Below are 26,612 nucleotides of genomic sequence, written 5' to 3' on the forward strand. Positions count from 1 at the left end.
GGGTTGTGACAGAGGGACCACAGAGGTGGTCTCTTGCATAGGAAAATGACCAAATTTATCCGTTTGGTCCAATAGTTTACTTTTGTTTACTTTATGGTTGGTCTAATAATTGACTACGGTCCATGATTAATTTAATAGACAATATTTTGTAGGATGGTTACGAGAAATTTTTTATTTCAAGTCCATCATGGTGGGATAATTGATAGGCGGCAGAATGGGGAATATGTTGGGGGTAAGACTGATATGTACCATGAACCATATGATGAGGATCAACTATCATGGATTGAGATACAGACGATTATGGCCAAGTATGGTTACCATCCAGGTGACCTAGTCTACTATAGACACCCTAGCTTGAGGATGCACAATGGTCTTAAATTGCTTACATCTGACCATGATGTGCTGTCTATGGTGGCTGCGCTTCAGGATCAACAAGTGGCTCATTTGTATCTTGTGTCTCATTCTCGAACTTCAGTGCACCAGTCTTCTTTGCATGATCATCATGTCGAGGAGGATGTGAGTGAGGATGAGGAGGAAGCAAAAGCACGTCGCCTTGGACTTAATGATCCATTTTGGAAAGAAGTGTTGAGTAGTGAGGATGAGTTGTATGACATTGATGTCAATACAGTGGGAACATCGAGGTCAAAGCCTGCACAACCAAGGAGTAAAGGTGTTGAGTCTCAAGTGACAGTTGATGATAAAGAGCCACAATCTTCCTCAGATGCTGAGGATGAGGAGGATGAAGGGAGGAATCAAGACAGAAGTGGTCCAAGGTGGCCAGAGGAGGATGACATAGGTATACTCTTCTATTTTCTTGTTTATTATTTTAGTGTTCATTTTTCAGAACTTGCTAAACAATGCTTGCTTTAACAATTAGCAGGTGATTGTTCTGATATGACACCAAGTGACGTCCTTCAATCTCCTGTCCATAGTGGTGACGAAGGACATCATGATTTTAAGTTTCCCGAGTTTCAAGCTGTTGACTTGGAGAAGTCAAAAATATCTGTTGGAATGAAGTTTGGATCTACAGCACAGTTTAGAGAGACAATAAGGAGGTTGAACCTAAATATAGGTAAATCGATAAAATTTGCAAAGAATGATGGGGATAGGGTTACTGTTGTCTGCAATACCCCTAAATGTCCTTACCGGGTTTATGGGTTTTGGATTAGAGGGCAACAAACTTTCCAGATAAAGTCTATAAACCCAAGACATGATTGTAGTAGGAGTTATAAGAACCCCATTGTCACATCATCTTGGATTGCAGATAAGATGATGCCACTGTTTATAAGCCAACCTAATGTGCCTATCAAAGCACTTGCTGATGAGATTAAGAGAAAGTGGGGAGTGGAAGTTCCTAAAATGAAGTTGTATCGTGCTCGAGCGAAGGCTCAGTTTACCATATTTGGCAGCCATAGAGAACAGTATGCCAAGGTATGGGACTATTGTGAGACCCTGAAACAAAGGAACCAAGGTAGTTGTTTGTTAGTTAGGGTGGAACGAATAGCTCCTGAGTTACCTCCTATTTTTCAAAGGATGTATGTAGGATTGGCAGCCTGTAGAGAGGGTTTTAAGGCTGGTTGTAGACCATTGATTGGTTTGGACGGTTGTTTCTTAAAAGGACCATTTAAGGGGCAGCTCCTATGTGCTGTTGGTAGGGATGCAAATGATAACATGTACCCAATTGCAATGGCCATTGTGGAGGCAGAGTTAAAGGATAGTTGGGGATGGTTTATTGAGACACTTATATCCGATCTTGGACAGCAACCTGAAGGTGGGTGGACATTTATCAGTGATAGACAAAAGGTAAGTTTATAAATATTTCAATATATTCTATTAACTAAAACTTATTAAATGAGCCACTCATTCAATATTTTTTGTAGGGTTTAAAACCAGCAATGGAGGAGTTGGTGCCTTACAATGACAGTCGTATTTGTGTCAGGCATTTATATGCCAATTTTCGAGATGCTGGCCACAGGGGTGTGGCTTTAAAGGAGAAATTGTGGCAGGCAGCTACAGCATACACAAAGAGGGACTTTGAGAGAGCTATGGAGGAACTGAAAGCCCTCAGTCAGCCTGCATATGACTACCTAAAGGTTATAGACCCATCACAATGGTCTAGAGCATGGTTTAACACATTTTCAAAGTCTGACTTGGTAGTGAATAATCTTAGTGAATGTTTCAACGCGTATATTCTGCAAGCACGTGATAAGCCAATTGTGACTATGGTGGAGACCATACGGAAGAAACTGATGGCACGATATCAGTTGAAAAGGGAAGCAATTAGTAAATGGGAGAATACAATCACGCCTCAGATAGTTGCAAAGCTTGAACTTATGCATGATTTGTCCATCTATTGTACTCCAACGTATGCAGGGTGTGGTCAGTTTGAAGTTAACAATGCTGGTAGGCAATATGTGGTTGATTTGGAAAAGAGGACCTGTTCATGTTTGAGATGGGACATCACAGGTATTCCATGCCCGCATGCATACACATGTATTGTGTATTCTGACCAAGATCCCAAGGGATATGTGCATCATTACTATAGTGTGGAGATGTGGAGGGCAGCATACGAGCCTTTAATTTACCCTATGCCAAGTGAGGATCAGTGGCTCACTACCACATACGAGAAGCCTACTGCTCCTGAGGTTAGGAAACAACCCGGGAGGCCAAAGAAACATCGAAGAAGAAATGAGGACGATCGACAAGGAGCAAACAAGTTGAGAAAAACTGGTGTGCATATGACCTGTTCGAGATGTAATCAAGTTGGTCACAACAAAAGAAAATGTCCGCGTGGGAACGCAGGCACACCCTCCTCCACTTCTGCAGCAGAATTTCAAGCTCCTTCATTTCCAGATGAACAAGTTAGTGGCTACTTCTTCCTTATTTACTATACGGTATTCATTTACATATTGCTTGAAAATGTTGAGAATGTTAATTTACATTTAAATGTGGTACTAGGTCATTTCACAACCTCCAATGTCAGAGCCTTCACAGCCAACAACCCAATCTATGCAAACTGGGAACGCTCCACCTTCGTCGCTTTCACAGGCAACATGGCAAACAAGTCCAACAGTGCAAACTCCCTTGTCAGAGACTTCGCAGGCAGGCCAAAGTAATCAACTGCAAGTCAATATGGGTCGTGTAAAGATGTTGGCCAAACGACCACCCAGGAGGCGGTCTGCAAGACTTGGGGGCCACCACTCACAGACTAGTACACGTAGACCTGTGTTTGTGGACTTAGACGTTGATACAAGCAATCCAGCACAAGGAAGACTGTGTTCTTGGGGCAATCCTGGAAGGGGAGGCATGCAATTCAGAGTTGGTCAACTGCCACCCAAGCCCCAAGTGCCTCCTGCCAAGGCTAATGCATCAGTGCAAAAAGGGAAGAATGTAGAGTCATCTTCACGTGTGGAGAGGATGAACGAAGATAAAAAGGGGAAACAGAAGCGACCAAATTGGCAATATTGACTTGTTGTTATAATGGTGTAGTTAGGGCTTAATGACATTACCGTTATTGGAAAACTTTTGTTGTAATGGTCTATAGTAGGGTGACATTATTAGAGTGACAATATTTGTTGGCAATATTGACTTGCTGTTCCAATTGAGGGATTTTGATATGTAGGGTGATATTATTATTAATCATTATCAACACAGTAAGTTGTTGTCACAAAATTCACTCCATAACCAAATTACATACAACAAGTGATGTTCAATACAACAATTAAATTCAAAACAACAACCACAGTCAATACACATCCAAAAAATTACATTAACTAATCCTACGCTATCATCAAGTAACGAGGACCTTCATCAGCATAATGAGACATTTTCATGTAGATAACAGCAACAACTAGAACAATTACAATGACACCACACCATGTGCAATTATTGTATTTCTTGTGCAAATATTTAGATTTTTCTTTCTCCTCATACAAAAACTGTTGGATATGTTTCATGTGCTCCCTCTCCATCACTAACTTAGCCTCCAATTCCGTAGATTTTTCCTTCAACTTATTGCATAACTCTTGGATATGCTCCCTACGCTCCCTCTCCATCACTAAGTTAGCCTCCAATTCGGATTTCTCAATCTTCAACTCACGACTCCGTATCCGGAGTCTATCTCGTAGCTGGCCAACCACATCTCCGCACGTGGAGCAATGGTCATCATCTACCCAATAAAAAAATGTACAAAACCTGTCTCCACTCCCATGTTGACAACCAGGAGTCCAATATGGGCATCTCCAGAACTTCCTTTTGTAATTATCATCAGTAGTTGACACTCTTAGACGTGCTCGTAGATTGCAACGGCAAAATGGGCCATCTAGTGGTGCTTTACCACCCCAGCTTGTACTAGATGAACCAGTAGACATCTTTCACAACCTGCTGAAATATGTCAGGATTATGAGTGTAGAAATGAAACAATTAAAAGAGAGGTTGATGAGCCAAAACATTTCTACTCTATAGACTTGAATCAATATTATTCTTTACAGACTACTGCAGCTTTATACAAAAGGAGAAAAGAATCTTAACAAACTAAACTAGAACATTATCTAAGCATGGTATCGAATCAATATCATGGCAATTAAATTGGAACATTGTTGAGTTACAATGTACAATCATTTATAGCATTCTTGAGCTACAATAAACTCGAATCATTTTTTCACCTTACAACATACAGTCATTTATAGTATTCTTAAACTACATCAAGGCGGGAGATTTGTTATCAATATTAACAATCACTGAGGTACCTGCGATGGAGAAAGCAATTTGAATGAGAGCTCTACAAAAAAACTCCTCTGCAATGGAGTCACTAACAGTTCGAAGGGAACACCGACGTCGTGGTCGGCAGCTCACACCGTGGTTGGCAGCTTTGTTAGGGTTCGTCGTTGCCCACCTTCTTTGCAGTTGACCCCAGCTTATTTCTCCATCGCTCCTAATGGCTTCAAGACAGACGTTCTTCACTTTGAAACAAAATCATTTTTCGGCATTAATAAAACGAGTCGTTTTGGCCATGGATTTGGGGATTTTTGAATATGAAGTTCAGTTTGGGGAAATGGAAACTGATGGAGTGAGGGGTGATTTTGTCTTTGCAATGAAGGATTAGCATGTGAGAAGCACGTGGGTGAGTTTTCCGTTTGATTTAACTCTCATCGTAGACGGAAGGGGGGGATTGAGACGTTATTAAAGTAAGAGAGTCCACTTTGATGCAATCAATAGTTTCGGGGGCACATTGTGAATTTGGTGATAGTTGGAGGGGGCAAAGTGTAATTCACTCTTTTTTTTTTGACGGAGTTTATGCAAAGATTGTCTAGTTGAGGCTTTACAAATCATTACTCTTAAATCCAATGGTATGAAAAATAATTTAGTATTTTGAGTATCACGAAGAACGTGCATGTTACTCATTTTTATTATAAAATGAGCAATGCTAGGTACAAACAGTCCCCACTTGGGGACTGCATGTGCAGGTCTAGGCTATTTTAACTTTAAAATTTTGTAAAGTTATAAAATTATCCCTCCTAAAATAATGTTTTCTCTCATTTAAGCATGTGCCTGCACATACAGTCCCCACTTCAAGACTGCAAATAGAATTTCTCTTATAGAATATCATTTTATTAAACTTAATTATAGAAATATTAGTTTTTATGGCATGTGATATTATGATAATTTATGAGATGAGAATATTGAGTTACTCTTCATATTAATGCATTGTTTAAATATTGAGGTGATACAAAAAAAATTTGTGAATTGTATAGAAATAGTTTGTAAATAGTAGTAAAGTTGTTTGAGTTAAAATGTTTTATGAGGTTTTGAGAAAAGAGAGAAAAAAAATTTGAATAAAAATATTATAAAGTTAAAATATTGTTATAATATAATTTTTATTTTAAAATTTGAAAATATTGAATTATTTTTTGTGTTTGGTTTAGAAAAGTTCTAATGATTAGGTAGTAATTGGGTAAAAATGATAAGATTTGAAATTAAAAAGTATTTATATTGAGTAGTGTTTAGATGTTAAGATGAGATAAGATCATCTTATTATCCAAACGGAGTCTAAGTTCAATTTCTTAGTGTCTTAAGAGGAGGTTTGGATAGTGACTCAATGACTTGAGAGGATATGAAAGTTAAATAAAATATTGTTAGAATATTATTTTTTAATATTATTTTTGTTTTAAAATTTGAAAAAATTGAATTATTTATTATATTTTATTTATAAATTTGATAAAATTGTAATAATTATATAAGATGAGATGCGATAAGTTGAGAAGTTTTATGAATCCAAGCCAAAATTGTGGCCTCATTTGTTTTTACAAACCATCTTATTTTATTTCATTTATTTATTATAATTTTCTTAAAATTTTAAATAAAATATAATAAATAATTTAACTTTTTTAAATTTTAAAATAAAATAATATTAAAATAATAATATTAAAATAATATTTTATTTAATTTTTAATTTTTATTTCATTTTATCTCATCTGTATAATAAAACGATGCCCTTTTAACACTGCAAGAACCGTAATGCTGAGTATTGAATTTGTGAGGAGTTAGGGTATGTTTGGAGGGTGAGATGAGAATTTTATGTTTTGTTTTGAAGTTTAAAATATTATGTTTTAATATTATTATTATTTTAGGATTTGAAAAATGTGTATTGAGATTTGAAAAAGTTGAATTATTTATTATATTTTGTATAGAAATTTGAAAAATGTGTAATGATGAGATGAGATGAGATGAGAATTTTATATTTTATTTTGATTACCAAACCTGCCCTTACTAAAGTATTTTTTTGAGGTTTAAGTCAAAATTTTGGATTAATTAATTATATATGGACCCGATAATGTTATTTTGTGCCACTGTACGAAGATACGTCACTATTTATCGAGGAAGTATTACTATTTACATTTTTTTTATTAATGATATTATATTAAATTAGAGCGGTGCTACTCTGCTATTTAGAGTAGACTGTTCCATGTGACCGCAAGTCAAAATTATATTTTTTAAAACTTTTTTTTCATATTTTTTTTATTTAAAAATATTTAAAAAAATATATAAAAAAAATATCAATACACTAATAGTCAATTCTTTAACTATTAAGTAAGAAAAAAAATTTAAAAAAAAATTAAAATACATGAAGTGTCAAAATGAAAAGATAAGTTGAGTGGGTAAAGTAGCATTAGTAATTAAATTATTAGAATTTTGGATACTATTTATTTATTTTTGCTTATTTGTTAATAATTTAATCATATGTTAGAGGATGGTGAAAATATTATAGTTAAAATGACGATGAAAATATTACTGACCACAATACTCATATTTTTTAATGGCATCAAGTGTTTAGGACGAAAGTCCTTATTGATCTCACTAATGCATCGGTTGTTAGTAAGTAATTTCTCGCAAATACTTATATTAAAAAACAAGAACTGAGATGTTACAAAAAAAAAAAAGAACTGAGAGGTTCAATAATTATTTGATAAAACAAAATGATTTATATTAACACAATGTGAAATGTGAACCATGTCATATAAAATTTTCTCCTATGGATTAAAATTTTATAAAAATAATATGTACAATTTTAAAGTGCATATTTTGAGCTTTGTTATTCATTATCCCACATACTACACACCACATATATTGTTTATTTGATTTTATTCCTACTAAACTAATTGAATTCTTATACTCATAATCTCTATTTCATTTACTTGCTAAGAGCAAAAATAAAAAAATAAAAAATTATGTATGATGTGTAATGTATATGATAATGAATAAATAGTTGTAATAATAAAATGAGATGAGATGAAATACTTCTTATATCCAAACATAACCTAATAATCTCATAAACAATATTATAGAAATGACTAAAAACGACGAGATTAAGGGCTAGTTTCAATAGAATAGGGGGGCATCTCAGTAGGGCCCAGGCCTAAAGAGCTATAGGAACTACAGGCCCTCGAATGAGACCCTGACGTGGGCTCGAAGCCCAGACCAGGAGACCCCGCACCGAGCCCATAACTGTAAACCTATTTGGAAAAACTTTGGCACCGAGTTCGGATACGCCAAGAGTCCCGTCTCAGGACTCGATGACCTACCACCCTGCCATGAGGTATCATGCAAACTACCCTACAATATGCAGACAGCAGGACGTGCCCGATCGTGGGCATGTCAGACCCAAGGCACGTCGCATTCAAAGCATTTGTTAGAAGACCCGGCATGCAATGATGCACTGCCAAAGTGTGCAAGACGGCTCGGCCATGACCTGACACCCCGGCTTGGCAAGATGGTGGTAGCAGGTCTAACCGAGCACGACCTGACATGCCATGACCTCCTACGACAATTTGAGCTGCAGACTGACACACTGACACAATATGTGGGAGTGGTGGTAGGTCAGGTACGACCTGGCACCCCATGACCTCCCTAGGCAGAAGCGTCCGAATCAAGCATAAATAACAGCCATCCCTCTTATGGGAAGGCTCTCTAAACTTTTTATCATTCTCTCTAATTCCTTAAGTTTTTCCTATCAAACTCGGATTCTTCACTAACTTTGGTATTGGAGTGATCTAGGAAGTCACCGGAGCCCATTCTCCCTCCTTGTTGTAGGCGGCGTAGGATTAGCAAGTGTGGCACTACTCGGGCTGCGAAACGCAACCTCAACAGTGGCATCGTCAGTGAGATTTTTTCCATAAATAACGTGTACTTCGCATGCCGGCAGCAACACGGTCGGTCCCAAACCACGCGGGGAGAAGAGCACCAAGACGAAGGCATGGAGGCGAGACTCACAAGCATGGAGGAGACGGTAAGGAAGCTAACGGAGGAGATAGGGGTGCTTCGCCAAGAGAATGCAGCACTCAAGCAGACCAACGAGCAGTTGGTGGGAGGAGGAGAACCTAGCGGAACTGAGCACGTGGATTCACAGCGAGTCCATGCGAACCCCACGGCGGAGGAGGAGAGACGCAAGATGCACCTCGTCAGCACTGATCTGCCATACAATGCGAGACTCATGGTGGTACCTCTTCCACCCAAATTCAAAGTCCCTTAGATTGAGGTGTACCGTCAATGGGACTGAAGATCTGTTGGAATACCTGGAGATGTTCAAGACCCACATGACCTTGCATGATTTCCCAGGTGAAATCGTCTGCCAGGCTTTTCCTTTGTCGTTGAAAGGACCCGCCCGGGCCTGATTCGGATCTCTATCACCAGGGATAGTAGATAGCTTCAATGAGCTGGCTCGCCTCTTCATGACACAGTTCATGGCAAGCCAAAAGAGGAGGCTCCCAGCCACCTACCTCCTCACGGTTAAACAAAGGGACGGAGAGAGCCTGAAGTCATATCTCTCCCGGTTCAATCAGGAGCTATGACCACGGAAGATCAAGATGAGAAAATCACCTTGGCAGCCCTCCTAGGCGGGATCTGACTTAGGAACTCGTTTATGGCTAAAATAGCACGAAGAACTCCAACCACACTGAAGGCATTCATGGACAGGGTAGACGGATTCATCAATGTCGAGGACACCCTCGAAGCCTTGATGGCTCTACGATGAACTGAATGGAGTAAATGGATCTGAAGGCGGCTGGGCAAAGGGGAAGTCACAATCTCGAAGGAGGGAAAAACGGAGCAGCACCGTGTTTAGCAGACACGAGGAGAAAGGGAGAAGTCCCGACTCGGCCGCACGCTCACACGAGTTTAGAGATGGAAAATGGTCGAGAGCGAAGCTAACGAAGAGAGCCGCCCCAAGATAGAGAGAGCTGCCAATACTGTGAGTATCACAAGACTGACCGGCACAGCTCCAAGGACTGTTATGCCTTGAAAATGAGAAGGGAGGAAGATCAACAGAACTGAAGATGCCAAGTCGGAAGACTGGGAAGACTGTCGTAGGGGGGCTGCCAGAGCCCCCGATGGGGCGCAAGCCCAAAACGACAAGTTGCGAGGAATGAGGCTCGGAGGAGACCCCAGGTGGAGGACAGGCCAATCGGTGAAATCTGCACAATCACTGGAGGATATACAGGTGGGGGGTCACGTCTTCGACCTGGAGAGTGCACGCCCGGAGAGCCTGCTACGAAGAAGTGTTTACAACTGCAAGGACAACCGTCAAGACACCACGACATCCTGGGAACACCACGATAATCTTTAGCGAGAAGGATGAAGAAGGCATCCTTCATCCGCATGATGATGCGTTGATGGTAACGATGCAAGTTGCGAACTTTACGATCCAAAGGGTCCTAATCGACAACGACAATTCGGCCGACATTCTATTTTGGGAGGCCTTTTTTCGGATGGGAATCAGCCCAGACCAACTACGCCTGACCCCTATGCCACTCAAAAGCTTCACAGGCGACCTTATCCAACTAATGGCGGATGTGCGTCGACTTCACCGACCTGAATAAGGCTTTTCCGAAGGACAACTTTCCATTACCGCGCATCATCCAAAAGCTTCACATGCGACCTTATCCAACTAATGGGTGCCATCACCCTATCCGTCCTAGCAGGTAAGGCCCCCAGGAACATTGCGACCATGACTGACTTATTGGTCGTCAAAGCCCTGACCTCGTACAACGTGATATTGGGACGTCCCACCCTGAATAATTTAAAGGTGGTGACGTCCACTTATCACCTCAAGATGAAGTTCCAAACCAACTTGGGGGTGAGTGAAGTCCGCTGCAAGCAAGTGTTGGCTCAGGAGTGTTATGCTCTTGAGCTGAGGCACGAAGTCAAAGCCGTCACGACTGTTGAAAAAGTTGGGGAGACGACTCGCAGAGATTGTAGCTCACGGTCCGTATCAGAACTAAGCTGGGTTTGGAGTTGAGGAAGGCTTTAAAACGGCTCCTCATCGAACACCAAGACGTATTTGCCTGAAGCCACGAGGAGATGCCCGGGATTGATAACTTTGTCATTGAGCAAAGGCTCTGCGTTGACCCTAGGGCTCGAAAAGTACGTGGCGATAGCCGAGGAAGTGGACCACCTTCTAGTAGTAGGGTTCATCCAGGAAGTTCACTACCCAGAATGGCTCTCGAAAGTAGTCTTGGTGAAGAAGGTCAATGGAAAATGGCGGATGTGCGTCGGCCTCACCGACCTGAATAAGGCTTTTCCGAAGGACAACTTTCCATTACCGCGCATCAACCAAATTGTAGACTCAACGGCAGGACATCCCCTCCTCAGCTTCATGGACACTTATTCAGGATACAACCAGATCAGGATGAATCCCGACGACGAAGAGAAGACTGCGTTCGTCACGAATCAAGGGCTCTACTGCTACAAAGTGATGTCGGTCGGCCTCAAGAATGCCGGGGCAACCTACCAACGACTCGTCAACAGGATGTTCATGCAGCATATCGGCTGGAATATGGAAGTGTGCATGGACGATCTGCTGGTAAAAAGCAAGAAGCAGGGCAACATCTAGAAGATCTTCGAGAAGCCTTCTCCGTCCTTTGTAGATACTAGATGAAGCTCAACCATTTGAAGTGCGCATTCGGAGTGGAGTCGGGAAAGTTCCTTGGGTTCATGGTCTCTAAGAGAGGAATCAAGGCAGACCAAGAAAAGGTGGAAGCAATGATGGAGATGCCCTCCCACCTCAACCTTTACGAAGTCCAGAGGCTGGCCGACCAGGTGGCAGTCCTGAAATGTTTCATCGCCCGATCAACCTATTGATGTCTCCCCTTCTTCCAAGTTTTGAGAAAAGCCCAAGGTTGGGATGCAACCTTGGAATAGGTCTTTGCCGACCTCAAAAGGTATCGCAGCCACCCCCTGCTGCTGAGCTAAACAAAACCAAGAGAGAAACTGATCGTGTACCTAGCCGTGTCCCCCCAGGCCTTGTCAGCAGTACTAGTACGTGAAACGGAGGGAGGACAGTGGCATATCTACTACACAAGCCGAGCCTTCCGTGGAGCTGAATCTAGGTATCCGCGGACCGAGATGTTGGTGTTTGCTCTAGTCATTGCCGAGAGAAGATTGAGGCCATACTTCCAAGCCCACCTAGTAAAAGTACTCACCAACTTTCCCCTCAAGAAAGTATTGCAGAAGCCTGATACCTCGGGACACCTCGCCAAGTGGGCGATTGAGCTTAGCGAGTTCGACATGGAGTACTTGCCCAGTGCTGCAATCAAAGGATAGGTGTTGGCAGACTTCATCGCAGAGTTCACCAGCTTCTCGAAGGAAGTCCCAATTACACCTCAAGTAAAGCTTTGGCAGGTCTATGTAGATGTCTCATCCTGCCAGGGTAACGGGGGTGTGGGGTTGCACATACTGACCGAGCAAGGAGAGGAGCACAACTAGGCGGTCAAACTCGCATTCAAAGTAACCAATAATGAGGCCTAGTATGAAGCGCTCTTGATCGGGATGTAGGTCACACGGCTCTTAGGAGTAGAGGAGATAGAAGTAAGGACCAACTCCCAAGTGGTCGTCAGCCAGGTACTGGGTCAATTCGCCACGAAAAGAGAAAGGTGGAAGAAGAATCTCCAGATCGTCTGCAATAAACGTGACTACTTCCAACAAGTCTTGAGAGGAGAGAATCAAAAGGCAAACCGGCTAGCTAAGGCCGCATCCGGATAGGAAGAACTACCCCTCCCAGAACACATTGTAGTCAGAACTGTCGACACCCCATCCATGGGAGGAAAGTTGTCCGTCACCACCCCAGCATCCCACAAATGGGCAACAGACATCGAGAATTTCCTGCAATAGGGCAAACTACCAGGTAACTCGGAAGAAGCGTGGAAGGTCAGAAATAGGGCAGCTCGGTTCACCCTATTGGAAGGGATCTTGCACAAAAGAGGCTTCTTTGAGCCACACCCGAGATGCCTCTCTCCAGACAAGGCGCAGTACGTGCTAGCGAAAATCTACGAAGGAATCTGCGGGAGTCACCTGGGAGGAAGAGCATTGGCCACAAGGGTGACCCGAGCCGGGTACTATTGGCCCTACTCCCTTAAAGATGTGGAGGATTTAGCGAAAAAATGCTCAAAGGTGCCAAGAGCATGAGACAATACTACACTGCCCATCGGTGGAACTAACGCCGATCACGGCCCCTTGGCCTAGTGGGGTCTAGACCTCATCGACCCGTTCCCAACAGCCTGGGGAGGGGCCAAGTTTGTGGTCGTTGCAATCGATTACTTCACGAAGTGGGTCGAAGTGGAGGCCCTTGCAAGCATCACCTCTCAAACCATCACAAAGTTCTTGTGAAAATCTATAGTCTGCAGGTTCGGCGTACCCCAGAGCTTCATATCGGACAACGGAAGATAGTTCGATTGTACACATTACTAGGAGTGGTGCGCAAAGCTTGGAATCAAGGCGAAATGCTCCTCGCCGGGACACCCGTAAGCTAACGGCCAAGCCGAGGCAACCAACAAGACCCTCATCTCCACCCTTAAGAACAAGCTTGGGACGCACAAAGGAGAGTGGGCCGAAGAACTCCCGAGCGTGCTATGGGTGTACCGAACAATTGTTCGAACCCCAACCAGAGAGACACCCTTTGCCCTCACATACAGGAGCGAGGTTGTAATCCACATAGAGGTTGGAATGCCCACTTTTCGCGTTCAGCACTTCGACCCAAATGCCAATAGCAAGAGGATAGCGAGCAGTTGGACTGGTTGGAAGAAAAAATGGAAGAGGTGGCTATGCGAACGACAGGTAACAAGCGAAAGGTAGAGCAATACTTCAACAGACGAGTCAAGCTGCACTCCTTCAAAGTGGGAGGCTTGGTGCTACGACAAACTGGAGTAACTACCCAATAAGAAGGAAAACTGGGACAGCGATGGGAAGGCCCATATGTGGTGACCACAAGCAATCGACCCTACTCCTACTGCCTCAAGGACAGTCAGGGAAACGAGCTCCTCCACCCCAGGAACGCCGAACATTTGAAGTACTACTTATAAGGGCGTGAGGCAATACTTTGTATGAATAATGTAAATTTGCTTGATAAATGAGAAAGCTCGAATGCTTATCTCAAATCTCTTGTCGTGAACTAACAAAGTCGAGTCCCTAGACTTGTTGCAGGGTAAGTCCAAGTCTCTTGACTTGCCGACCGACCCCCCCGTCCAGCAAAGTTGAGTCCCTAGACTCTCTACAAGGTAAGGCCAAGTCTCTTGACTTGTCGATCGATCCCTCGTCCAGCAAAGTCGAGTCCCTAGACTGGCAACGAAACCAAGTCTCTAGACTCGCTATGGGGTAAGGCCAAATCTTTTGACTTGCCGACCTTCTGTCCAATAAAGCCGAGTCCCTAGACTCGCAACGAAGTCGCGGGGTCCAGGTCGGGCTCCGAATCCCGAGCCCTCGGCAAGGCTTGACTCACTGCGGGGCAAGGCCAAGTCTCTAGACTTGCAGACTGACCGCTCGTCCAACAAAGCCAAGTCCCTAGACTCACCGCGGGGTCTAGGTCGGGCTCCGCATCTTGATCTCGAGCCCTTGACAAGGCTTGACTCACGACCAAAAAAGTCAAGTCCTTAGACTCGTTGCAGGGTAAGGCCAAGTCGCTTGACTTATCGACCCCCCGTCCAACAAAGTCAAGTCCCTAAACTCACAATGAAGTTGAGTCTCTATACTCGTTGCAGGGTAAGGCCAAGTCTCTTGACATGCCGACCCCCCATCCAACAAAGCTGAATCCCTAAACTCGCTGCGAAGATTGCGGGGTACGGCCAAGTCCCTAGACTTGCCGACTGACCCCACGTCCAAGAAAAATGTTGAGATTCATCGTGAAAACGAAAAGTGGAACACAAGCGGTTGGGAGAAACATGTTTCCATTTCATTTCATTAACAAGTATACAACTCTTACAATGACCAAAACAGAAAGCGCTATACAAAGGCCCTATAAAGTAGAAAATATATGTAGCCCGAGCCCGTCATTGAGAAAGAGGAGGCTGAGGAGCACCCACGGGATACGGAGGATACCCTAGCTTCATTAAGTTCTTGACATAATTATGTGCTTGGGCATTCAGGGGAAGGGAGGCCAAGTGTAGAGCGTGCACGTCCAGCTCGGGATTCTGGAGTAGGTACTCGCGCAGCCGGTCAAGGCCCTTCCTGTAACCGTAAGACCAAGCTACGTCTCGGATGGGGTTGGCCTTTGAGATCCGAGACTTGATCTTCCCAAAACGCTGCTCAACGTCGTCCAATTAGGACTTCAGGCCGGCAATCTCAATGTCGCAGGCCAGGAGGTCAATATTCAACAGAGTCCTTGAGCGAGAGAGTTCACCAACGAGTTCCTTCGCCCGATGCAGTTGCTCCCTTAGGTGCTAGGCCGCTTGGGTAATTTTGAAGTGTCCAGCCAATAGCTTTGAGAGTTGTCTGGCAACCAAGGCCCGACCCCGCTCAAACTCCTGCAACTTCTCCTAAGCAGACTTCAGCTCCGCTTCCCAGTGGACCAAGTTCCGCTCGACTGTGACATGGGCCTCCTCGATGCCTTGGTACTCAAACGATCACCGCTGCATGTCTTCCTCGGCCTTGCGTAGAAGGCGCCTCAGAGCCTTCTTTTCTGCTTACGCCTAGCAGCGACCATCTGCAAAAGTCGGTGCTGCTCCTGCAAGAGCCGATTCTACTCCTCCAAGAGTTGGTTCTGGTCCTTCAAGGACACCACATCACTAATTAGCTCTTTGATCTAGGTTCTAAGCTCCTTCATCTTCCAAGCCACCTGTTTCATCTTGTAGTACCCAAAATGCCCCAGCGTCCCAAGCTCCTGATTGGCCTCCTTCAGCTTCCTAAGCTCCTCCCTGATCGTCGTGGCCAACGGATCTATGACCTGTAATAAAAGAAATACCTATAAGTGTCATGACAAAAGGGTCGAGAAGGATTGACAAAGCAAGCAAAGGAAAGGAAAGGCCTACTTGGACGAAGAAAGGACGTAGCTTAAGCTTTGTCCAGATCCGAGGCCGGTGCTTGGTTCCCATTGACCCCAGCGGAAGAGGAAGGTTCGACGATTGCCAGCTACTAGGAGATGTTTGGGAGCAACCCCCAAGTCTCGCTGCATGGCCCCGGCGCAATCGGGGATGAAGGCTCAAAATCGTCGTCATCACTTAACTCCACGATGACGGGGGGGATCATGGGAAGCCCCCTCATGCTCACCTCCGTTAGGCTCGGCGAAGGAAGGTGAGGAAGAGGCGGCCCTGGTGCGAGGAGAGGCAGACTCGGCTACCACCTCTGGGATTCCGATCGCAGGAGAAGGGACATCTCCTTGACCTCCCCCTGCCTCCCTTTCTTCTTCTTCTTCCAATCAAATTGGGATGCTCTCCTTGGCCGGAGGGACCCTGCTCTTCTTCTCGGCGCCCGGTTACTGGACTCGTCTCTTCCTCTTGGGAAGTTGCCTTCGGACTCAGCTCTTCCTCTAGGCGCCAGGTCTCTAGTGTCTGTTGAGGGACCTCGAGGGCCGCCACCTCTCCCAAAGTATCTTTAAAGGACTCGAACATGTTGGGCCCGCGAAGGGGGTGTATAAAGGAACTAAAGAAGTGCGCCTGGAACACATCATCTTCTTCCCCTGAAGGAAACAACGGGTCCAGAAGGGACCCACGAAAGCAGGCCGCGCTTAAGAAGAAGAAGGCCCAACCACAATGTGCAAACCGCTTGGAAATGATGTGGACCCCTATGTTGAAGGAATCGGGATCTCCGGACGCACGGACTGCATCTACCCATGTTCGCCAATGTCACAGCCCTGGGGCGTCTCAGCCCGGCTCCCAGATTCCCCAGGACGACCACGAGAGGAACAGGAACCCCCGACCTCACTACTTGGAATCCTCCGAGGCGAATCATGACGCACTTTCGTTCGCTTCGTCTGGCCACCAGAGAAGCTCAAGATGCGCTTCTGTTCCCAGGGAGAGGGAATATCACCTAGGAAGTTTCTACCGATAGCATACGAGTGATCAGGCGTGGACAAGAAGTCACAAATGTTCTCGTCGGAGAGAGCCTGATTAGTCTGCGACTTGTAAGGATAGACTCTCACTCAAGCTATCACCGTCTCCAAGCGGGCCTCCTCCCTCATATTCAAGGTAAGTTCCAGGCTCTCCGAGGAAGGGAGGAACCCCCAGCACGCCTGAATGAGATACTCCTTGTGGGCGGCCTCCCTATCAGGGTACTCCCAGCCCAAGCATGACACAAAGAAAAACTTTTGGGACCATTCAATTATTGTAGCGCCCTCAACCCCCACGTGTTATTTTTGTGGAGTTCGTGACACCGGGATGATGACCACACGGATCACACACCCCTACGATAGTGCCAAGAGTGTGTACATCATGCAATATGTGTACAAAATAACATTCGCAGCGGAGAAATAAAAGGGTCTTTCTTTATTAAGCACCAGAATTGTTCAAAAACAGTAAAGTAACTTTACAAGGATTAAATAGTCATCCAACAGATAAAATAAAAACAGGAAATAACATAAGGGAAACAAATCCCATAACGCTGAACAGTAACTCAGAAACTCAAACCTCCAGCGGAGCTGATCCCTCGAGTTCATACTCGGGCTCTGTGTCAGACTCTATGGCACCATAAGATGAAACCGTAGGGTAAAACACCATAATGAGATTATGACATCTCAGCAAGTAATTAACCAAAAATAACATCCAAGAGATATATATATATATATATAAATAACACGTGTTCCCATACGGACATAATCCACATAAAATAACCTCATATGTTCTTTTTTCCAAAAATACCATTTTTAACAACTCATGCCAAAAATTTCATTTTTGGTCCAATCATAACTATTAATTAATAAGTATGCACCACGGTCTCCCCTATGGACCGTCTGCACGACCTGGCTCTCATCGTCACATCACGGGTAACGTCCGTGCGTGAGACTTCGTAATGAGCGATACTCAGCTCCACGCCCAGCGCGTACATTGCCAAACATCATCTAACCTCGCCAGCCAAAAGGTCACAAAATTGGTATGAGAGTTACCGTCTCGTCCGTTTCCGTCGTTGCCCTGCAACAACTCAGGGGATGTCACGTCAGTCTGTTACGCTCCCGAGTGACCAGAGGAGCTCCACCGAGATAATGCCCCATCTCGGATTGGGATCGTGATACACAAGCACCCACATATTCAATCATCATTGCAAACAAACCACGTGACATCACAACACATTTTTAATAAAAACCACAAATATACATTTCAACAATTAACAGGAATATACAATTAAAATAATTCATTTACATAAAATAGTCCTTCATTTACAATTTCACCATTTCACAAATACAAGTAAAATCCCTTCCTCCAAACCGACCCAAGGTCCAATTCCAACAATTCCAATTAAAAATCTCACCTCTTCAACGGCCCAAGGCTTAATTCAAATAGACCAACCAATCAACAGTTTACAAATGATAAATACAACAATAATATTTAAATGGAAAAATTACATACAAGAAAAGGGAATAAATCTGGAAGATCAAGCAGAAGGAAGTGTTGTCAAAAGTGGCGGCACAACGACGACAACTGTGATACAAGGGCAAAACAGTGTCCTTTTTGGTGAGTTTCTCTCAAGGGCAAAACGGTCAAGATGTAAATTGGTGAAAGAAAGGGGTCTGCTAAGGTGGGTCGTGGTGGTGCACACGGCGGCACATGGTGGTGCTTACGGCAGAACAATTCTAACACTCGGGTTTTCAACCAAAACTCTCCGCACAAAACTACACACTAAGAAGCGAGGTGAGAAACTCAAACACAAGAGGAAGGGAAGAATCCAAGGGAAATTTAAGTGAGAATTCGAGGCCTATTAATAGGCCAAATGTGGCGGTGGAAGGTGCCCGTGTGTCACATGGGTAGAAGGAAAAGAAAAACGGCAGCAAGCCGTGGAGGTGATGCGTGGCAGTGAGGGTCGCGATGGCTTGACAGCAGATGCGGGAAGGCGTTGCCGAAGGACACATTGGCAACCGATGAAGCTCGAGGTGGACAATGGTTGGAAGGATGGCTTGACGACGAGCAAAATTCAGAGCCCCACCGAAACGACACGGAGAAGAAAGAAGGAAGGAGGAAGTGGTGGTTTGCAGAAAAAATGCGTGACTAAGGTCCAGCCAATGTCGGCAGCAAGTGACATGAGAAGAAACCGAAGGGAGAAGAAGGAAAAAGAAGAACCTAGAAGAAATGGAAGAAAAGAAGAAGGAGGAAGAATAAGGTGTGCAGCGCATGAAGGAAAAGAAGGAACCCTAAGTTCTTGACCAAAAACGGCGCCGTTTGAAGCTGAGGGGCTGGGTTCACTTAACCCGCACGGGCTGGGCCCTGCTAGGCGCACTGGCTAGGCTTTGCTGCACAAGGTTTAGGCTTTACACACTCGAGTTGGGCTATCTCACACGGGTTGGGCCACAACACAAATAAAAACACACACACACACACACAACCCAATAAAATAAAACACTACAAAAATATAACAAGCCCAAAAATAACATCAATAACATAAATAAACAAATAGCAAGGAAATAAAAAAAAAATCCAAATTAAAATACATCAAAATAAATTTCAAAACCAATAAATAAATAACACATCAATTAAAATATGGATTTAAAACACATGCAAAAATTAGAGACCTCACATTTATGCTCGAGTGACGTTACTCGAGCGAAGCGATCTTCCGACCATGAGCTCGGGCTTGGAAATTGTAGATGCTCCCTGGATGTCGAATGCACGGTACACTGACAAGAACTCCCGAACCGTCAAGGTGGGGTACTCCTCAGTGGTCCCTCTAAGTGTCATCCAGAAGATGACGCAGCTAGATATCAGGAGTCGCCACTCGTTAGGATGAAGCTGCGTTGGGTCCAGCCCAAGGTAATTGAGAACCTCGCAAACCGGATAACAGAATAGAAAGCTGAGACCATTGGCAAACTTCAATTGGAAAATGGCCACCCTAGCCACTAGGATTCACCGCATGCTCCCCCTTCCCCCCCCCCCCCCCCCCCCCCCCCCCCCCCCCCCCCCCCCCCCCAAGGAGGAATCTCCAAACGACGAAGGAGGAATCTTGTATTTGGCATGAAACACCCTGAGGTCATCACCAGAGACGAAGGAGACCCAGCGTGTCCCCCCGAAAAAGGGAGCAACAGTGTCAACTTTGGGTGCCATGGCAGTGGTGAGAAACGACGGGAAAGTAAGAGGTGGAGGAAGGTCGCTATAGGGAGGAAGAGGAATGAAAGGCCTAAGAAAGAGAGTAAGGCATGGAGCTGGAGAAGAAACTGGACAGAATGATTGGGACATGGAGAACGGTGGAAGGAAGAAATGGAGGAGGAAGAAGAAGGATAAGAGTACTTTATATAACATAGGAAGGTTGGAGGGTGTGCGGGAAACAAAACAGTCTTGACAATGATGACGTCAGTAAATGCCACGCGGCACCTAGTAGTCGAAACAACGGCACGCATAGTAGCCATTGTGTCAAGAGAGTGGGCGGCACAAACCAATGAAGTCTTAGAACGTGAAGAAAGACAGCCGGCACGTCGAATCAGAAATTGAGAGACGGAACGACCGCAGGAAATGAGGAGAGGCATTCATTAAACAGGCAAATGACCTTGGGAACTCGAATCGGTAGAAGCCGAACTGGTGACCTCAAGAACTTCAACTGATGGGCAGCCCACTAAAGACAAAAGAGCCCACTAAAGACAAAAGAGGGAGCTTGAAGAAACAGACGCCAAACAGGCGACACCATTATGGGGGTGCTTTGAATTCCCACCATATATCTGCCATAGGAATTCGCAGGGTACTGTGAGGGGGGCCCATCTCAGTAAGGCCTGGGCCCAAAGAGCTACAGGAACCCTAAGCGCTCAAACGAGATCCTGACATGGGCTCAAAGCCCAAATCGAGAGACCCCGCACCAAGCCCATAACCATAAACCTATCTGGAAAAACTTTGGCACCGAGCTCGAATAAGCCAAGAGTCCCATCTCGGGACTCGATGACCTACCGAGCCCTGCCGTGAGGTACCATGCAAACTACCCTATAGTATGCAAACGACAGGATGTGCCCGATCGTGGGTGCCAAGGCACGTCGCATTCAATGCGTTTGTCAAAAGACCCAGCACGCAACGGTGCACTGCCAAAGTACACAGGACGGCTCGACCACGACCTAACACCCTGGCTTGGCAAGATGGTAGCGGGTCTGACCGAGCACGACCTCCCACGACAGTTTGAGCCGCAGACTGACACAGCAGGGGGGAGTGGTGGCAGGTCAGGTACGACCTGACACCCCACGACCTCCCTCGACAGAAGAGTTCAAATCAAGTATAAATAACAGTCATCCCTCCTATGGGAAGGCTATCTGAACTTTTTATCATTCTCTCTAGTTCTTTAAATTTTTCCTATCAAACTCAGATTCTTCACTAACTTTGGCAGCGGAGTGATTTCGAAAGTCACCGAAGCTCATTCTCCCTCCTTGTTGCAAGTGGCTTAGGATTGGCAACTGTGGCACTGCTCGGGCTACGAAACACGATCTCAATAAAATATTTCACTATTATTTATTATTTTATTATTACTTTTCATATACTTTTTTTATATTTTATCATTAATTTTTCACAAAATATTTCGGATTATCTTATTATTCAAACACAACCTAAAACAAAAATAAATAAAATAATCGTCGGAGAGTTCGAGATGCACTCCCGAGTCCCCGTCTCATCTGGTTGGTGATAGAGGCGCTGACACCGTCCCTTCGCCCACTCGAAGAGTCCGTCACTCCCATTTCCTCAAAGGCTCAAACAACACACGCTCGCACTCAACGCACTGCCCAACCATTTCGAATCGCTTCTTGGCGGAATCTCTTATCTTCCCACAACAACCATGGAAGCCTCAGCTCTCTCCCGCATAGGTCTCGCCGGCCTCGCCGTCATGGGCCAAAACTTGGCTTTGAACATAGCCGATAAGGGCTTCCCCATCTCCGTCTACAACCGCACCGCCTCCAAGGTCGACGAAACAGTCGATCGGGCTCGCCAAGAGGGTCAACTCCCCTTAACTGGCCAGTATAACCCCAAAGACTTCGTCCTCTCTATCCAACGCCCCAGATCGGTCATCATCCTCGTCAAAGCCGGTTCGCCGGTTGACCAGACCATCGCCGCCCTTTCCTCGCACATGGAGCCCGGTGACACCATCATTGATGGCGGCAACGAGTGGTACGAGAACACCGAGCGCAGAATCCAAGAGGTCTCCGGAAAGGGTCTCCTGTATCTCGGGATGGGCGTATCGGGGGGCGAAGAAGGTGCCCGTAACGGGCCCTCTCTCATGCCCGGGGGATCGTATCAGGCCTACTCCAACATCCAAGAGATCCTCGAAAAGATCGCCGCTCAGGTCAAAGACGACGGGCCGTGCGTCACCTACATCGGTGAAGGCGGGTCTGGGAACTTCGTGAAAATGGTCCACAACGGAATTGAGTACGGCGACATGCAACTCATTTCGGAGGCGTACGACGTTTTGAAAAACGTTGGGGGGTTATCGAACCAGGAACTCTCGGAGATATTCGCGGAGTGGAATAGAGGGGAATTAGAGAGTTTCTTGATTGAGATTACCGCCGATATATTCAGGGTTAAGGACGAGTATGGAGATGGGGGTTTGGTGGATAAGATTTTGGACAAGACGGGAATGAAAGGGACCGGGAAATGGACTGTCCAACAAGCAGCGGAGCTGTCCGTCGCTGCTCCCACTATTGCTGCATCTTTGGATTGCCGGTATCTGAGTGGGTTAAAAGATGAGAGAGAGAATGCCGCGGAGGTTCTGAGAGAGGCTGGGTTGAACGAGGAGAAGGGGGTGAAGCTTGGTGGGATCGATAAGAAAAGGTTGATAGACGATGTGAGACAGGCATTGTACGCGTCGAAGATCTGTAGCTACGCGCAGGGGATGAACCTTTTGAGGGCGAAGAGTGTGGAGAGAGGGTGGGATTTGAATTTGGGTGAATTGGCGAGGATTTGGAAAGGTGGGTGTATCATACGGGCTGTGTTCTTGGATAGGATCAAGAAGGCCTATCAGAGGAACCCCAATTTGGCGAATTTGGTTGTGGACCCCGACTTTGCGAGGGAGATGGTGCAGAGACAGGCTGCATGGAGGAGGGTGGTGGGGCTGGCGATATCAGCCGGCATTAGCACGCCAGGGATGTGTGCCAGTCTTTCCTATTTCGATACATATAGACGGGCGCGACTGCCGGCGAACCTGGTGCAGGCACAGAGGGACTTGTTCGGGGCGCATACCTATGAGCGGATTGATCGACCAGGGTCGTTTCATACCGAGTGGACGAAACTTGCTCGGAATAGTGATGCCGGTGTTGGTGCTTTCAGCTGAGCTTTTTTCACTATTTGGTTGGTTACTTTGTTTGTTTGGATCCTGGTGATCCTGAATTTTATGTGGATGCCATTTGAATTGGGATTGTATGCCTTGTTTTGGATTCTCTGCTTGCTGGGAGCAATTATTGTTTAACCTTTGTTTTTTTGGGGGCTGTTAATAAGAAAATGCATGCCTTCTGAGTTTTTGAGCTAAACTCTCTCTTATGATTCACTTTCCTTGCGGTAGACATGTTCTAGTTTTTTCTAATTTTGCTTCTGTGTAGATTCAGTTCTTATCAGATTAGATATGTCCTAAGGTCTATATCTAGAATTAAGATTAGATGAAGATGGTACTGGCTAATATCTGTGTAAAGATGCTGCCCTATCATCTTTAGTGTGATATCATGATGAACTAATCCCCACGAAGTTTGGTAAACATCTTCTCTTAAGACTTATGAGGCAATATTCTTCACCCTTTCGCTGGGAGGGGATCAGGAAGGGGGGTTTTCGTTTAGTGCTTCAGGAGTTGGTATATCGTGTATTCCATGCGTCTGTTTGAAACGTCAATTCGGTGTTCTTCCAAGAGAAATAGCCGCTGATTAATTGATGGGTGACGTTGAAGCTACTGTAATAAGAGTGGAAGCCAATGGGAGCGTTGTTATGCTGTTTTGCAACCTACTTAGTTCATATCTGTTGGGTGTTTCTTTTAGGTGGTAAGTGTTTTTAGAAAGAATAGAATCCTACGATGGTTTACTCAAAGAGACTACCAGTCTTAATATCCATCATGTTCATGGAATAAGAGGATGCCTTTCGAAAGTTAGTTGGATTAAAAACTAAAGGATTTTGGCGCCTTGCCATAGCTCACTTTTGGATTAGCTTGTCTGCAAGTTCTTCTCTTCATAATTGAATGTATATGATTTTGGTGGTGGGCCGTTTATTCCCTGCGCTAAATGTTTGGCCGTTTGCCAGGTATGGGGCCTGATTTGCAGTATATGAGAGTCAATACTAATGAATTATCATGATGCTTGCTTTGGAATTCTCTTGCGTACTTTTTGATGGTCTTCATGGCTATAGAGCATTCGATTGTCCTACACTCCATTGCCCCTGATATACATGTTGCATGCACAAACACCACAACAAAACTTCTGATGTTGGAAAATGTAATCTGATGGAAAAACGTACTCCTTACCTCTAGTGTAGGGCTGTTATTCCAAATCTTGTTTCGTTTTTGTAAATGTTGAAGATCCACTTTGTTGCAGTCCCCCATTTTAAACTTTGAAGGTTCCCAGAGTTTGGATTTCCCCCATCACATGAATTTGCTATGCGTGTTTGTCCCTGCACCCACCATCTACACACTGATGCTTCTCAGAGTTCAAATCGTGTAGCTTTATACTGATGTTTATAGGATTTTTTATTCACAATATTAGCAAACATAGCAATCGCTGTTTTCTGTTGAAGTAAAGAGAGAGTGTGGTGGCCAAATATGATGTTATAATTGAAACTAGTAGTTGTGTATTATAAATGTTATGAAGGTCCTGATCCAGCTTAAAATGAGTTTCACAATGGATTCCAAGAGGACAGCTCTGCCAACAGTTCGAATTTGACTACTGTCTCAAATTGCGCATCGAAATTCACATTTAAAATCCAAACTGAGATGGGATGTGATCCTAAAAAGTGTAGACTTTAATGGGGGGAAAATAAGTACAGATCATGGAGGAACAAAGTAAAAAAAAAAATTAAAAAAAAAAACATTCTTATCAAAGAAGGAAAAGAAATCTGAAAGGAATATCAAACACCTCCATTCTCAAGGACAGGCAGAGTTCTCGTCACAGCTGCAGAAGGCAGCTTACTACCACTCACCCATCTACTTTCAAGAATCGAATCTTCATCAGCTTGTGCTTGTCTCTCCACTTGAATCTTCTTTGTCTTCAAAGTCCTCGCAGACGCCATCCCAACATAAACCATCACTACCATCCCAGAAATCCCAAGCACAGACCCAACAACCCAAAGATACCACAACCTCTGCTTACTCTCCTTCGGAACAACAATGGCAAAATGACCTTGATCTCCTGAGTAACATACACCGGGCAAGCTCATCTCACTAAGGTAAAAACTCCCATTTCCACTAAATGCGACGCACCTCGTCTTAGAGATCATTCCATTAGGGAGGACAAAAGTGGGGAAATGAATCGATATGGGCTTCCCCATTGTACTGAGACTTAGCTTTCTGATGCTTTTAGAACTAACATTTGATGCATCGAAAACCGTGAATCCAACGGCCGGAGTGATGAGTGAGTAACCCTTCAGGCCATAGAAGTGGGAAGACAAGTTGCCCAAGTTCTGATAGACGATGGCAAGCCTCTTTACGTGTGGCAAAGGCATGGTTCTTGATGGAATGTGGAAGAAGCTGAAGTTGGCACCCATGTTCCACAACCTCCGGCTTCTGAGCCGAACAATTGAAACGTCAATGCTTGAGAGATTAGCAGGAAGGAGGGCTTGGTATAGAGCTCCGGTGCGAGGTCGGTGCCGGTGCCGGAGCGGCGCTTTGAAGGCGAAATCTTCAAGAGAAGCATCCAAGGAATCAGTAGTAAAGTGGTCTGAACAACTGACTGATGAACAATAAATCAAGGTGAGTACTAACCAGATGCAGTTCCAGTTCCAGATGATCATGTTGGATGACAATCAAGACTTGCTCTGAAGTATAGAACAACGTTGGATTATGTCAACTTTCTCATCATCAAGTGCTATGATCTTTCACCAACATGTTTTGGTCATGTATGTAAAGTTGTTCCGCACCATTAGAGCCTTAAAAGAAAAGCTTTTCGTGGTTCTTTAATCTTCTCTGATGATACCTTTCGAGGAAGAGATCAGTAAGCATGCTTAGAATTGGGACCCATGCGCGGAGGACTAAGAAGTCAGAAGTTGTAAACATCTGTCAAGGTGGGGTGGGAGGGACTTGACTTTTCCCAGAGTGAATCACTACACCAGGTGATTTAGCTGTAGCTTTGTACGTTTCTGGACCAACCTTGCTTTTCGAAAAACATTTCTTTACATAATGCTATTTGCAAAGACTGTCTCGGATTTATCTACCCTTTTTTTTTCAAAATTTTGAGTTTTTTTTGTTAACTTTATCAACTTTAGTACAAACATCTTTCTAATCTAAAAATCTTTAGACTTAAAAAAATTTTACAAAAATAAATTTATAAAAATACATGACTTAATATAGTATATTAAATTATAAAATTATTTTTATTATAATATAAGTTCAACGTATCATATGAAGTTATGTCAATTTATAAGTTTATTTTTATAAATTTTCTAACTACTTTTATTGTGATGTAAGTTTAAAATATTCTATAAAGTTATGCAATTTACAAAAAAAAAAAAAATTGCAGAAATTACAACTTTTCTTAAGATAAAATATAAATAGCATTA

The 26,612-nt window shown here is 44.3% G+C and overlaps 3 protein-coding genes across 3 annotated transcripts; 2 read left to right on the top strand and 1 right to left on the bottom strand.

Moving 5' to 3' along the window:
• Positions 1–153: 153 nt before the first annotated feature.
• On the top strand, positions 154–3,468 carry LOC118347701. The gene is made up of 4 exons (XM_035687733.1): positions 154–796; positions 881–1,803; positions 1,881–2,861; positions 2,959–3,468. The coding sequence occupies exons 1-4, from the start codon at positions 154–156 to the stop codon at positions 3,466–3,468; spliced, it is 3,057 nt and encodes a 1,018-aa protein (XP_035543626.1).
• An 18,036-nt stretch (positions 3,469–21,504) lies between these two features.
• On the top strand, positions 21,505–23,392 carry LOC109005994 (6-phosphogluconate dehydrogenase, decarboxylating 3, chloroplastic). The gene has a single exon (XM_018985124.2). The coding sequence runs from the start codon at positions 21,709–21,711 to the stop codon at positions 23,194–23,196; it is 1,488 nt and encodes a 495-aa protein (XP_018840669.2). The 5' UTR covers positions 21,505–21,708; the 3' UTR covers positions 23,197–23,392.
• A 1,367-nt stretch (positions 23,393–24,759) lies between these two features.
• LOC109005998 lies at positions 24,760–26,083 on the bottom strand. The gene is made up of 2 exons (XM_018985132.2): positions 25,819–26,083; positions 24,760–25,735 (listed from the first exon to the last, which is right to left on the bottom strand). The coding sequence occupies exon 2, from the start codon at positions 25,599–25,601 to the stop codon at positions 24,966–24,968; it is 636 nt and encodes a 211-aa protein (XP_018840677.1). The 5' UTR covers positions 25,602–25,735; positions 25,819–26,083; the 3' UTR covers positions 24,760–24,965.
• Positions 26,084–26,612: the final 529 nt, after the last annotated feature.

The sequence above is a fragment of the Juglans regia genome, chromosome 2, assembly GCF_001411555.2.
Source record: "Juglans regia cultivar Chandler chromosome 2, Walnut 2.0, whole genome shotgun sequence".
Classification (NCBI taxonomy): Eukaryota; Viridiplantae; Streptophyta; class Magnoliopsida; order Fagales; family Juglandaceae; genus Juglans; species Juglans regia.